The sequence below is a fragment of the Miscanthus floridulus genome, chromosome 8 (genome assembly GCF_019320115.1).
Source record: "Miscanthus floridulus cultivar M001 chromosome 8, ASM1932011v1, whole genome shotgun sequence".
Taxonomy (NCBI): Eukaryota; Viridiplantae; Streptophyta; class Magnoliopsida; order Poales; family Poaceae; genus Miscanthus; species Miscanthus floridulus.
Genome location: NC_089587.1, coordinates 13,632,183 through 13,646,909, shown reverse-complemented (window position 1 = coordinate 13,646,909; position 14,727 = coordinate 13,632,183). Strand labels below are relative to the sequence as shown.

The 14,727-nt window shown below is 50.1% G+C and overlaps 2 protein-coding genes across 2 annotated transcripts; both read left to right on the top strand.

Annotated features, from left to right (window-relative positions):
- The first annotated feature begins 15 nt into the window (after positions 1–15).
- On the top strand, positions 16–2,483 carry LOC136475778 (polyubiquitin). The gene is made up of 2 exons (XM_066473369.1): positions 16–173; positions 1,134–2,483. Exon 2 carries the CDS (start codon positions 1,134–1,136, stop codon positions 2,277–2,279), a length of 1,146 nt encoding a protein of 381 aa, XP_066329466.1. The 5' UTR covers positions 16–173; the 3' UTR covers positions 2,280–2,483.
- A 1,599-nt stretch (positions 2,484–4,082) lies between these two features.
- LOC136475780 (uncharacterized) lies at positions 4,083–6,043 on the top strand. The gene is made up of 2 exons (XM_066473371.1): positions 4,083–4,843; positions 5,590–6,043. Exons 1-2 carry the CDS (start codon positions 4,479–4,481, stop codon positions 6,041–6,043), a joined length of 819 nt encoding a protein of 272 aa, XP_066329468.1. The 5' UTR covers positions 4,083–4,478.
- Positions 6,044–14,727: the final 8,684 nt, after the last annotated feature.

The window sequence follows — 14,727 nt, the reverse complement described above, 5'->3', positions numbered from 1 at the left end:
GGCACACGGCACCAGGATTTCCTTCCCCTCCCCTGCCCTTCTCCTCATAAATACCCACCCCTTCCTCCGCCTCTCCACCAAAATCTTCATCTCTTGTGTTGTTCGGCGCACGCAGCCCGATCCCAATCCCTCTTCTCGCGAGCCTCGTCGATCACCCCTTCCCTCGCTTCAAGGTACGGCGATCATCCTCCCGCTTTCGCTTTCCCGTCTCTTGCTATACGATTTACTATGGGTTATATGGGGGCTTTGAGTCATCGATCTGGCGATTTATTATGGGTGCTCTGAGTCCACGATCTGGCAACCGTGGGATGGTGTAGGCGGCTCGGAGATGGGTCGGGTCTTTGTGATGATTTCTTCGGCTCGTTGTTTAGGGTTGGATCTGCTCGTGGTTTTCTTCTAATTAAATCCCTGATGCAGAATGATGCATTGCTCGTCCTATTAGATTAGATGGAACCAGTAGGATGACTCTGATTTATTTATCCTTGATCTGGTTTGATGTTCCTAGCTAGGCCTGTGCGGTCTGGTTCGTCAGATCAGTTTTGTTGTTTTTGATCTGGTTGTGAAGCCCGTCCAGATCATAGTAGAATAGAGAATGGTTATACGGAGTATGAACTAGCCGCTGTCTTATTAAACTTTGATCTGCCTGTGTTAACATATATATGTTAATAGAATTAATATGAGCTAGTATGAACTAGCTGCTTGTCTTATTTAATTTGGATCTGCATGTGTTAACATATAGTTTTCATAAATAATCAATATGATGGATGAATATGTGCTTCAGATATATGCAGTTTTCTTCTGAGGCTGTAGCTTTTGTCTGATTATAAAGTGCATCATGCTTATTCGTTAAACTCTGGGGCTGTCTTAATAAGAATTCATGTTTGCCTGATGTTGGAGAAAACGTGCATTGACCTGTTGTTTTGTTCGATATGTGCATGCTTAGCTATTACTTGATGAGCATGCATTGTCCTGTTTTGTTTGATATGCATGCTTTGAAAGATTAAGATATATGCTGCTACTGTTCCTTGATTCTGTGCCACCTACATGTTGAGCATGCATATATGTTTATCATTGCTTCTTTTCCTTCTTGGTGTACTACTATATGCTTACCCTTTTGTTTGGTTTCTCTGCAGATGCAGATCTTTGTGAAGACCCTCACCGGCAAGACTATCACCCTTGAGGTGGAGTCTTCCGACACCATTGATAACGTCAAGGCCAAGATCCAGGACAAGGAGGGCATCCCCCCAGACCAGCAGCGGCTCATCTTCGCCGGCAAGCAGCTCGAGGACGGGCGCACGCTTGCCGACTACAACATCCAGAAGGAGAGCACCCTCCACCTTGTGCTCCGCCTCAGGGGAGGCATGCAGATCTTTGTGAAGACCCTGACCGGCAAGACTATTACCCTTGAGGTCGAGTCTTCTGATACCATTGATAATGTCAAGGCTAAGATCCAGGACAAGGAGGGCATCCCTCCGGACCAGCAGCGTCTCATCTTCGCTGGCAAGCAGCTCGAGGATGGGAGGACCCTTGCTGATTACAACATCCAGAAGGAGAGCACCCTCCACTTGGTGCTGCGCCTCAGGGGAGGCATGCAGATCTTCGTGAAGACCCTTACTGGCAAGACGATCACCCTTGAGGTGGAATCCTCGGACACCATTGACAATGTCAAGGCCAAGATCCAGGACAAGGAGGGCATCCCACCGGACCAGCAGCGTCTGATCTTTGCTGGCAAGCAGCTGGAGGATGGCCGCACCCTTGCAGATTACAACATCCAGAAGGAGAGCACCCTCCACCTGGTGCTGCGCCTCAGGGGAGGAATGCAGATCTTTGTGAAGACATTGACAGGCAAGACCATCACCTTGGAGGTGGAGTCTTCGGACACCATCGACAACGTCAAGGCCAAGATCCAGGACAAGGAGGGCATTCCCCCAGACCAGCAGCGTCTGATCTTTGCTGGCAAGCAGCTGGAGGATGGCCGGACCCTTGCGGACTACAACATCCAGAAGGAGAGCACCCTCCACCTGGTCCTCCGCCTGAGGGGTGGTATGCAGATCTTTGTGAAGACCTTGACTGGCAAGACCATAACCCTGGAGGTTGAGAGCTCTGACACCATCGACAACGTGAAGGCTAAGATCCAGGACAAGGAGGGGATCCCCCCAGACCAGCAGCGTCTGATCTTCGCCGGCAAGCAGCTGGAGGATGGCCGCACCCTAGCAGACTACAACATCCAAAAGGAGAGCACACTCCACCTGGTGCTCCGTCTTCGTGGTGGTCAGTAAGCCATCAGTCGTTGAAGCTGCTGCTGTACCTGGGTCGCCTAGTGCCTCTTGTTTCTGCCATGGATTGTGTCTTTGAAGTATTTGTATGATCTGTGTCGTGACTGAGTTTGTTTCATGGACTGGTTGTGTTCCGTCTTCTACCCAAAACTATTGTACGGCAGCATATGGCTTAATCATGAATAAATGTGATGTTTGGATTTAAAATATGTGCTGAATATTGTTGTTTTTTGTTATGTCAGTTCATGTTACTAAATTGGTTGGTGTTTGTCGCACGTTCATCTTTTTACTGAATGTTTACTTCACATTCTGGCAGTCTCGAGACTGGTTAAAACTTACTGCCTGAAAATAATGCAGTTCCTGATTTTCATTTGAATTTTTGAGACTGGTTAAAACTTACTAACTAAAAAGAATGCAGTTCTTGATTTTCATTTGAAGTTTGATTAGAGATAGCGGACCATCAGGTTAATTGTGCATAGAATCATAAATATTAATCATATTTTCTATGAATTTAGTCAGACTTAAAGAAAATTTGATTAATACAAAATTTTCTCTGTCTTATTGATATACATGTTTGATTGTCTGATTACATGTTTGATTATTTGGTTTGTTATTACTGTTTTACTAGGTTCAGATCGCTATTTCTTGTGAATCTATGTAGGCTCGTGCAGAACCTTTTTTTTTGTGTGTGTTCCCTCGTTTTGTTCCTGACAAGAGTAAATTTTCTGAAGGCTTACAAGTGGCTTGCTTTTCTGCATGTCCAATTTTTTGCTTGGCCATTGCAAAACAAACAACTTACCTAACTTGTGATCTCTTGTGATCAAATTAGTATACTGGATACTGATAGAAGTATGACCCTTGATTAAAGAAATTTCACGATTAAAACTGGTGGATGGATGTTATTGGCCTGGAAAGAGCTGCTTGCTGATTGATCAAGCTTTGTTTGATTTGTTAAATATCAGTATTATCACAATGTGTTCAGAGAAATTAAATTCTTCATATCCTTTAGTTCGTATTGCACTGATCACTATTGAGAGCAAGTTCTGATAATGTCAATTAATATTGCTTTGGCTTTGGCTTTTGAGTTTCGTTAGGCTAGTGTTCATCGAACCTGCAGGTTCCGGTTGTTTCCAGTTTCTTGTTGGATGTTCACTCTGTATTGACTAAATGTTAGCTAGAGTATTCAGATTCCGATTGTCGGAATAATAATTGTAAATGTCCTAATGTGGGCACATTACACTGTGGGGTTGTAGATTAACATGTTTGGTTAGATTCAGTTCTTTTTGAATCAAGGAGATGAAGGTCATGGATTCATGTTGGCTTGGGCAGAACCTTATTATTTTTTATTTAGGCGTTACGTTTTCCTGTATATGTTATCACTGCTCAGACCAATTCAAAATAAAATAATAAAATAAAATAAATAAAATAAAATAAAAGAAGGCAATCTCTTCTGCAAATCAGAGTGCACCTTCAATCCCATTTTCAGACATGCTTAACTTTTTTTAGAAATAAAAAATCAAGAACCCGTTAACTATGGTGCAGACATATACAGCCTGTTCGCTTGTTGGTTTCAGCCAGCCCAAACCAGCCAGTCAACAGTGTTTTCCTCTTACAAAAAACCAGCACCAGCCAGCCCAAACCAGTACCAACACCAACCAGCGAACAGGCCCATATAGTAGGTGATTGCCATCTGTCGTGTCCTTTATTGTCATGTGGGGGCGCACGTACACTAGGCGTAGACGGGCTCGTGACGTGCGCCGTGCCACAGAGCGCGCTGCACGCGCAACAGACGCGCGCGAGGACGCGCTGGAGGACGTGGCCACCGTGAGTGGCTAAGCTAGGAAAGAGAGATTAGTTTCCTATTTATATTCCTTAAGTTTAGGAGTGATTGGTTGAGGCCTTGGCCTTATATGCTGTAATCGAACAATGCAATTGGCAAGCAAGATTATTATCGTTTAATCTCCCTCTTCCTCTCAACCAACAAGCCTACGGCGGAGGGGTAAACCTCGCCGGAGAAGACGGACCGCGGCTACGAACTCCGTAGCCAAGGGCCAGCTACCCGAGGGCTCGACGTCCTTGACAACCTGGTATCACGATACCGGCGATCCTCGCTTTCTCGATCCACCTCACCACCAGCCGCCGCCACCCCCGCCAGCACTTCCAGCCGCCGCGCCGCCCTCATCCACATCGCACGCCGTCGCCATGGGTGACGCCTCCGACCTCAAGACCACCGTGGAGGCCCTTACCAAGGTCATGACGTCGCTACAAGCCACGGTCGAGGCCAACGCCAAGGCCATCGCCTCCCTCACCTCCGCCAGCACGTCATCCTCGGGCGCCAAGCCGGGTTCCGGCGAGCACCACCAGGACCGCTCGCCCAAGCATTGGCGGCCCGATTTCCCGTGGTATGACGGCAAGACCGACCCGCTCGTCTTCATCAACCGATGCGAGTCGTTCTTCCTACAACAACGGATCATGCCGGAGGAGAAGGTGTGGATGGCCTCGTACAACCTCGAGGACGGGGCGCAGATGTGGTACATGCAAGTCCAATCGGACGAGGGCACTCCGTCGTGGATGTAACATCCTGGCTCAGGGCTTAACAGGATTAATAGGATACTCATACCAATAAGTTGCAACTTCTTTTCCGGAAGCCCATCTGCAAATAACTCCGAGGTTAAGCGTGCTTGGCCTGGAGCGATGGGTGACCGACCGGGAAGTTCTTCCCGGGTGCGCACGAGTGAGGACAAAGTGCGCAGAAAAGACATGTGTTGGTCTATGAGGGCAGTCTATATCCTAGAGAAGCTGCCAGATGTAAGCGGGCCCGGCCTCGGAGAGGTAGGACGTTACAGAATGGTATCAGAGCCGACTCTCGCGGTTTCACGGGCGCGTGTGTCGCAGTTGCGCAGGCATGGTGCGCATGGCTGGAGTGGATCCGGCGTGGTCACACAGCATGGCACATGCGCTGGCTCTGGACACACGGACGTGGCCAAGAGAGGACGCTCCTGGCTTGGGATTGATCGACGAGGACGTCGATCTCTTAAGGGGGTGAGGATGTAACATCCTAGCCCAGGGCTTAACAGGATTAATAGGATACTCATACCAATAAGTTGCAACTTCTTTTCCGGAAGCCCATCTGCAAATAACTCCGAGGTTAAGCGTGCTTGGCCTGGAGCGATGGGTGACCGACCGGGAAGTTCTTCCCGGGTGCGCACGAGTGAGGACAAAGTGCGCAGAAAAGACATGTGTTGGTCTGTGAGGGCTCTCTATATCCTAGAGAAGCTGCCAGATGTAAGCGGGCCCGGCCTCGGAGAGGCAGGACGTTACAGTGGACTCGCTTCAAGGAACTCCTCAATCTCCGCTATGGGCCCCCGCTCCGATCTGCCCCCCTCTTCGAGCTCGCGTCCTGCCGCCGCACGGGAATGGTGGAGGAATACCAGGACCGCTTCCAAGCGCTCCTGCCCCGCGCCGGCCACCTCGACGAGGCGCAATGGGTCCAGCTGTTCATGGGCGGCCTGCTTCCCCCGCTCAGCCTCGCCGTCCAAGTGCAGAACCCGCAATCCCTCGCCGCCGCCATGAGTCTTGCACGGCAGTTCGAGCTCATGGAGCAGTACACCGCCGCTCCGTCTAAGGCTCCAGTCCGGGGCATGTTGATGATGCCGGGGCCGCACCCTGCTCTGCACCAACAGCCAGCGCCCAAGGCTGGGGCGCCCACCGCCACCGTCGAGGGCTGGCCGGTGAAACGGCTCAACCAGGCGGAGCAAGACGAATGACGCCGCCTCGGTCTATGCTTCAACTGTGACGAGAAGTACAGTCGCGGCCATAACAAGGTATGCAAACGCTTGTTCCTATTGGACAGCGTGGCCGACGACGATGACGATGGCGATGAGGACACGGTCGACACGGAGACGCCGGTGTTCTCCCTCCACGCCGTGGCGGGCGTCCACATCGGCAACACGCTGCTGCTCCGCGTGACTCTGGGCACCGCCTCCCTTGTCGCGCTGGTCGACACAGGGTCGACTCACAACTTCATCGGGGAGGCCGCTGCCCTGCGCACAGGGCTGCCCGTCCAGCCGTGCCCACGGTTGACCGCGACGGTCGCCAACGGAGAGAAGGTCGCCTGCCCAGGCGTCCTCCGCCAGGCGCCCATCTCCATCGATGGCATGGCGTTCCACGTCGACCTCTACGTGATGCCCCTCGCTGGGTACGACATGGTCCTCGGGACGCAATGGATGGCCACGCTGGGGCGCATCGCCTGGGACTTCTCCACGCGGACCATGGCGTTCCAGCAGCAGGGGCGTGACATTTGCTGGCGCGGCGTGGAGTCACCGAGCGGCCCGGGCGTACACGCGGTCACCCCCGGCGACTCCCTCCTCAATGGTCTCCTGGGCTCCTTCGCCGCTGTCTTCACCGAGCCCACCGGACTGCCTCCCCAGCGCGCCCGCGACCACAGCATCGTCCTCAAGCTAGGCGCGTCGCCGGTGGCTGTCCGGCCATACCGGTACCCGATAGCTCATAAGGATGAACTCGAACGACAGTGCGTCGCCATGATCGAGCAGAGCATCGTTCGACGCAGCGACTCGGCATTCTCCTCGCCGGTCCTCCTCGTCAAGAAAGCCGATGGCTCATGGCGCTTCTGCGTCGACTACCGCGCCCTCAACGCACTCACCGTCAAGGATGCGTTCCCCATCCTCGTCGTCGACGAACTCCTCGACGAGCTCCACGACGTGCGTTTCTTCACCAAGCTTGACCTTCGGTCGGGGTACCACCAGGTGCGGATGCGGCCTGAGGACGTCCACAAGACTGCCTTCCGCACCCACGACGGCCTCTATGAGTTCTTGGTAATGCTGTTTGGGCTGTGCAACGCCCCTACGACATTCCAGGCCCTCATGAACGATGTACTCCGCCCGTTCCTATGCAGATTCGTTTTGGTATTTTTTTGATGATATTTTGATATATAGCAAATCTTGGACGGATCACCTTCGCCACCTCCGCGTAGTCCTCTCCGAGCTCCGCCAGCACCAGCTCTTCGTCAAGTGCGCCAAATGTGCCTTCGGCGTGACCTCCGTCTCCTACCTCGGCCACGTGATCTCAGAGGCGGGCGTTGCCATGGATCCAGCAAAGGTGCAGGTGAAAGGTCCTTGTTGGTTTTGGTAATTGAGTGACAACCTAGGTGGACTAATTGTGTTTATGTGAGATACACAGGTGATTAGTCCACAGGTACATGTGTATGAGCAACATATGCCATGAAGGTGAAAATGGCTTGGAGATGTTGCAAAGCTCACACATGTGATGATGAAGGAGCTTAAATGCACATGAGACATGACATTGAGTCATGTGATCAAGGTAGAGAAGATCAAGACAAGACTTGGCTTGATGGACCGGTTGCAAGCGTGAAGGGCAAGTCGAAGGCTTTGGAGTGATGGATCGCGTGGCAGTGAAGCTTGAGCAAGACTTGGCGCCGATGGACAATGACAACGGTGAAGAGCAAGTAAAGTCAAGATCGATGAACCAATATGATCACATGATGATATGAAGTGGATCATATCATTGTTGATCATGTTGGTGCATGTGTTGCATCAACATTGAAGAAGATGGAATGGAATGCGTAAGGCAAAGGTATAACCTAGGGCATTTCATTTCACCGGTCATAGGTGTGTAGAGAAGTTTATGACCGGGTTTAGGATAGATGACCGTACTATCAAGAGGGGCAAACTTATTTGCATATCGGTCATCTAGTGCCACTCGAGTGATCTAACTTTGCATCATCGCTAGGATCGAGTGGCGTGGCAAGTTGAGTGGCTAACATCCTTTGGGAAATGATTGTGAAATGCTAACACACATACACATGGTGATGTACACTTGGTGGTGTTGGCACATTTACAAAGGAGGTGGTGTTTGCAGGGTTGAGATGGGTTTGCAGGATCGAGTGGATTCGGCGCTTTCGGGAAAATGGAGTGCCTATTTTCTATTGCGCCGGATGCAAATTCTTGATGGTTGACTCTTTGGAGCAAGGATGAAGAAGTTAGAAGTGAGAACGAGTTAGTCACGAAGATGCTGGCGTCGGTCAACTGACCGGACGCTGGATCTGAACGCACCGGACGCTGGCAGGCTGCGTCCGGTCAGGCTGACGTACGATGACGCAGAAGCTAGAGTGTGATCGGACGCTGGCTGCGTCCGATCAAGTGTGACCGGACGTGTCCGGTCGAGGTCGGTACCTTACTGGAAACGACCGGACGCTGGGGGTTCAGCGTCCGGTCAGTTGAAGCTGCTGCGTCCGGTCAGGTCAAGTGACCGTTGGAATCTGGACACGTGGTCGTCTGCGGGCGACCGGACGCTAAGGTCCAGCATCCGGTCAACACGACCGGAGCGTCCGGTCAGCCCGACCGTTGCCCAGTGAAGGGGTAACGGCTAGTTTAGCCCTTGGGGCTATAAATAGAAGTGGCCTTCGGCCATGGCTGGTGCTGAGCACCTCAAGGGACTTAGTGTCCATGCTTGTGAGTGCTTGGGAGCCCTCCATCATACACATACTTGATAGTGATCATCCGATTGTGTGAGTGAGCGATTCTAGTGCGATTGCATCGTGAGGTTGCATCGAGTGGCACTAGGTGATCAAGTTGCAAGCCGGTGGTGCATGTTACTCTTGGAGGTTGCCACCTCCTAGACAGCTTGGTGGTAGTCTCCGTCGAAGCGCGCAAGAAGCTTGTGCGGCGCTCCGGAGAAGTGCTTGTGAGGGGCATTATGCTCGCCCCGCGGGAGCCACGAAGAGCAACTCTAGTAAAGCGTGTCATTGAGCTACCCTCACTCAAGGGGTAGGTTCTTGCGGCGCCCGACGTGCGGGCTTAGCGGGTGATGCTAATTAGCCGCCGAACCACCAAGTGAGCGGTCGACACAACGGGGACTAGCATGTTGGCAAACACGTGAACCTCGGGAGAAAAATCATCGTGTCAACCTTATTCTTCCCGTTGTTTTGCATCCCCATTACACAAGCTTGCAAATTACTTTTATACATATTAAGCTTGTGTAGTTGCTCTTGTAATTAGATAGCTTGTGTAGCTTGCTAATTACTTTCTTGCTTGTGTAGCATAGAAGTAGCTCCCTTGCGTGGCTAATTTGGTTTGTGTAACTTTATTAGTCACATTACTTAGTTTGTGTAGCTAAGTCTTTGTGCTCTCTAATTAGGCATTGGTTGCCTTGTTATTGAGCATTGCTAGTAAGCTTAGTTAGCTTTGTGCTTTTGCTTACTAGCATATGTAGGAGCTCCCTTGTAGCTTAAAGTACTAGTGGCATAGGTTTGTGTGACCTTGCTTCTAGAATTGGTTAGGAGAGCTCTAACTAGCCCGGCACCTTTGTTGCATAATTGTTATCTTTGCAAGGTGCTAGTGAACATATATAGTGGGGTATAGTCTTGGTTAGACCGATAGTTTTAATTCCGCATTTGTATCGGTTAGCCGACATAATTAATTTTAGAAAAGACTATTCACCCCCCCCTCTAGTCCGCCATCTCGACCCTTCAGCAGGCCATTCACGACTGGCCGGTGCCTCGCTCGGCGCGGGCGGTACGCGGCTTCCTCGGCTTGGTGGGGTACTACTGCAAATTCGTCCATAACTACGGCACCGTCGCTGCCCCGCTAACGGCCCTCCTCAAAAAGGACGGGTTCTCCTGGACCACGGAGGCAGCCGCGGCTTTTGACGCACTCAAAGTCGCGGTCACTTTGGCTCCGGTCCTCGCCATGCCAGACTTCACCAAGCCGTTCGTCGTCGAATGCGACGTGTCGTCACACGGGTTCAGCGCGATGCTCGTCCAGGACGGCCACCCGGTCGCGTTCTTCAGCCGCCCCGTCGCACCTTGCCACCGCTCCCTCGCCGCCTACGAGCGGGAGCTCATCGGCCTGGTCCAGGCCATAAGGCACTGGCGGCCGTACCTGTGGGGACGCCGCTTCCTCGTCAAGACGGACCATTATAGCCTCAAGTACCTGCTCGATCAGAGGCTCGCGACGACCCCCCAACACCATTGGGTCGGCAAGATTTTGGGCTTCGACTTCGCCGTCGAGTACAAGCCCGGGACAGCGAACGCGGTGGCCGACGCTCTCTCGCACCGTGACACCGTGGAGGACGGGACCATCTTGGCCCTCTTGGCACCTCGGTTCGACTTCGTCGCCCGTCTCCGCCAAGCACATCTCTGTAACAGAACCGACCAATTATACGAGATTAAGTAAGAAAATCTTCCGCTGCGGCAGATAATTTAGCAAACTTAAACCCGTATAACCCGGTAGTCTGTGAAACCACGAAGGATTTCAGACCAATCGACATACAAACCAAGATCGTACAAGTTTAGCAAATACCGTCACACGTTACATAAAGTTCACAACGACATTGGATACATCAGAGTTTTAGAACATAAAGTTATTACAAACCGAGTTCAACTGAAATAGCGGAAGTAAATAGTTTTAAAGCCACACACACACTTTTAGTTCAGATACAGTGCCAGTAGGTAGTCATCTCCATCAAAAGCATCAGATGAGATATACGGAGTGACCATTTGCCCTTGGTCCTAGTTGTCACCCATCGCCGGGTACAGGCAGTTAATGCAATAGCCGTAGTACATTTGACCATCTGCAACAACAATGGGAACAATGCCCTGAGTACGAGAAGGTACTCAGCTAGACTTATCCATCTTAAACCAAAATAAAGCGACACCAAGGATTATGCAAGGCTTTCTTTAGTGGACTAGCTGACTTGTTTGCGAAAAGCATAAGCTATCCTGAAAACATCATTTTAGATACTTTGCATCATCTTTATTAGAACCTATTCATCTAGGTAAGCACCTGTACTATAGCAATCACATGATTAACCATTAACATCCAGTTACCAATTTAGCTTTAACATGTCCATACCATCTAGATAACCATCACTGTTTCATAAACATTTCTACGATGCCGTAGCTCAAGTCAAGTGCTCACTATCCAGGAGCGATGGCGATTCGAATCGATTCCTAACCAGCTGGTGATTTATTCCTCACACAAACCACACCCACCGATCAAGTGAGCTACAGATCACCAATGACACTTTCCAGGTAGCCGCGGGACAATCTGGAGCCGCAATACCCAGGGACCGCCCGACTGCCAGGAATCAGGTCACACCTGCCCTTGGGCTCACTCTTCGCACCCCTGTCATACCCCCATCAGCACCAATACGCGCACTCGTGTAGATCCCGGCCCGAAACATGCCACTAGCTTCGCGGTCGAAAGGTACTTTATTCGGCCAGCTAAATGTGAGGCATGCGTTCAACATGACAAGAGGGACGAGCGACGATCGGCCCTTAAATGACATAGATGGAAACTAATAGCACCCCAGAACCCTGTCTGGTTGCCTCCAACTTTTCCGTCCGGTCTCCAATTTTTCCATCACATATGGTTAATTCCAGGATATCCTTCTTTCCATAGCCAATTTCTTCCAATTACCACCTATAATGTAGGTGATCGGGTATCACCGATCGCTACCGGTCTAAGCAAGGCTAAGCAGTTATTCGACCCTGACCTAACAGGGAAAAAGGTAGTAAGGTAGACAAGGATAGTAATAAATGCATCAACGGTTTCAATCAACTCCTACAACTTAATGCAACAATATATAACTCATATATATATAAAGAATTGCGTTTATAAAGTAGGAGACTTATAATGCTCCGGGGCTTGCCTCGTTCGAACGAACTAGGTTGGTGATCCACGCACTCCGGCAAGTCCTCTCCTTGCTCCTCTTCCTCTGGCACCTCCGGTGCCTGGACTTCTTGTGGATCGGTTCTGGTCTGCTCTTCCTGAACTACTACTAGCAACTCCTCCTGCGATCCTATATGATGCAGATGTATAAGTGCTAATGCAGAGGTGCATCGGAGAGATGACATGTAATGATTATGATGCATGAAATGTATAGGTCGTAGCAAAGCTCTTCTACAAGGTAGTCAACATCATCCAAGAACAGGTACTACTATCTACTATGACAACCACTGGACTAACATGCCAAATCACCACAGCAAACTAAGATGCTTCAAAGATACACCAAAGTGAACGTTATTAACTAACTCGCATTAACGAAGATTGTTTTATTTCATTTTAAACTCGGGCTACAACAGCAACATATATTTCTGGTGTTCATAAAAATCTGAGAAAATTACAGTAGCATAGTACTACTCTAAGTAGACTACCATAAAATTTTCATGGCATTTGGATAAGCAAAATATTCTACACAAAAATGACAAGACATTTCATAAATATGAGCATGAAAATACTTTGTACTATGAAAAGTGTCAAACAACAGATCAGGTATTTTTTCTATGTTCTTCATAGCATACAATCACTGTACAAAAATTATCACATGCATGTTTTATGCAACCTTGGCTCTTTAGCAAAAATAACAAAAGTCAGCCCTTAAAGGCACTTGAACTATACCTCCTAATTTTTCTACAAGACATGCATGGAATATATTTTTCACAGAAAGTAAATCACTCAAGGAAACTAACAAAACTGGAACCATATTTTTCTGAGGTATATTTTATTTACTAGACATTTTCTAAGGAATCAGCATTTATTCACTTTAATTAAAACTACACAGAAAAGTATCACAAATTGGACATGCTATATTTTTAATAGATGGATCTGGTGATAAGAAACACAACAAAATTGGTTTCATGCGATTTGGACCAAAAATGACCAAGATATGGTTTTTTTCCAAGCTTTAAACCAAATCTGAAAAATCCTTTTTCTTTAAATCGAAAATCAGCCGAGTCCTAATCTGCTAAGTGCACCCGGCTCTGCACACACGCAACCACACAGAGCGACCGACAGATGGGACCGGCTGGTCAACTGACCCCACTGGTCAGTCGAACCCGAGCAGAGCTCGTGGTTGACCGGTGGGATCTCACCGTCGGCGAGGTTGCCGGCGACGAGGTCAACACCACCGTGACCACCGTGCCAAGGCGGACATGTTAGTGCAACTGGCATGGCTAGAGGTGCACGAAGGCGACCTCACTGGCGTGCATGGCGGCACGGTGGCTCGGCTCTCCAGCGGGAGCGCGGCTCCGGCCATGGGGTGGCGCGGGGAGCGGCGTGGGAGCTCCACCGAGCTCGTGCGGTGCCTGTGCACGCGAAAGGAGAGCTAGAAGGAGGACGGAGGGGCGAGTTCCACGGAGCGGAGTACTCCGGCGAGCTCGGCCATGACTCTGGCGAGCGATTATCGGCTGGTGAAGGCTTACCACGGCGAGCCTACGCGAGCACGAGGTGCTAAAGGTGGTGGCGGAGCTTAGGGCAAGACGTAGCGGTCGACGGCGAGCTTCCGTGGCCGAGCGAGGCAACACCAGCGAAGCACACGGTGGCGGAGCTCGAGCGCGCGGGAGCTGAGGCTGCTGCGGCTGGCGGAGTGGCGAGGTGAGTGAGGAGCGTGGCGCGGTCGGGCAGGTAAAGGCGAGCGCGTGGCTTAGTTGGGCCCACCGGGGTGCCACCCGTACGCCGTCGCCGGCGTTCGGCGGCCACGCGGCGGCTGCGGCCTGACACCGATCGGGCGTGGCGCGCTGGCGAGCGGGTGAGGCGCGGGGCAGGCCAGGCTGGCTTGCGGACTGGGCCGGAAAGTGAGGCGCAAGGCCCACAAAGGTAAAAACAAGATTTTTTTTAAATTAATTTAAATTTCTTTTTCATTCAAACGAATTTTTGGACTATATCAAAGCAGTTTCAAACTTTGGCCCAAAAATAAAAATTGCTCAAAATTTTATTCTCTACAACTTTGCTTTTATGACCAAAGTCAAATTCCAAATATATTTTGAACTATAGATTTAAATTCAAATAAAATCCCAAAACCCTAGTTTTGAAGAATTAGTTTAAAAGCAAAATTTGGCAAGAATTTAAATATTAACTTGGCTCCAAATTGTATCCTGATTGATTATAAGCTATCTTAGTGATCAACCCAAGAAATCATGGCATCCAAACATGAGCATGGCATTCCCACTAGTTTAAACATGATGAAATTCAATCAATTTAAACATCACATGAAATGATACGTCATTTCTTTCAAAATGAAATGCATAAATGATGCTTATGCATAATGAAATGACGATTATGCTCCTAAGATGGAATGTTAATGCATGCTTAACACCGAGGTGTTACAATCTCACTAATCTGGCTCTTGTCGCCATCCAGGACGACGTGCGTGCTGGATCCCGCGGGGCGCCATGGGCGGTTGTGGACGGAATGGTCCAGTACGCCGGGCGCCTGTACATTCCCCTGGCCTCTCCCCTCCTCTAGGAGATCCTGGCAGCCATCCATGAGGAGGGCCATGAAGGCGTTCAACGCACGCTGCACCGACTACGGCGCGACTTCCATTTTCTTAACATGAAACAAATGGTGCAGGATTTTGTGAGGGCATGCGTCACGTGTCAGCGCTACAAGTCAGAACATTTGCAGCCGGCGGG

What these genes read in the sequence shown, in the direction of transcription:
- LOC136475778 (XM_066473369.1), top strand. Translation starts at nt 1,134, where the DNA reads ATGCAGATCTTTGTGAAGACCCTCACCGGCAAGACTATCACCCTTGAG.
- LOC136475780 (XM_066473371.1), top strand. Translation starts at nt 4,479, where the DNA reads ATGGGTGACGCCTCCGACCTCAAGACCACCGTGGAGGCCCTTACCAAG. An exon ending in TCGGACGAGGGCACTCCGTC is followed by an intron (nt 4,844 to 5,589) that starts GTGGATGTAACA and finishes TCGGAGAGGCAG; the next exon opens with GACGTTACAGTGGACTCGCT.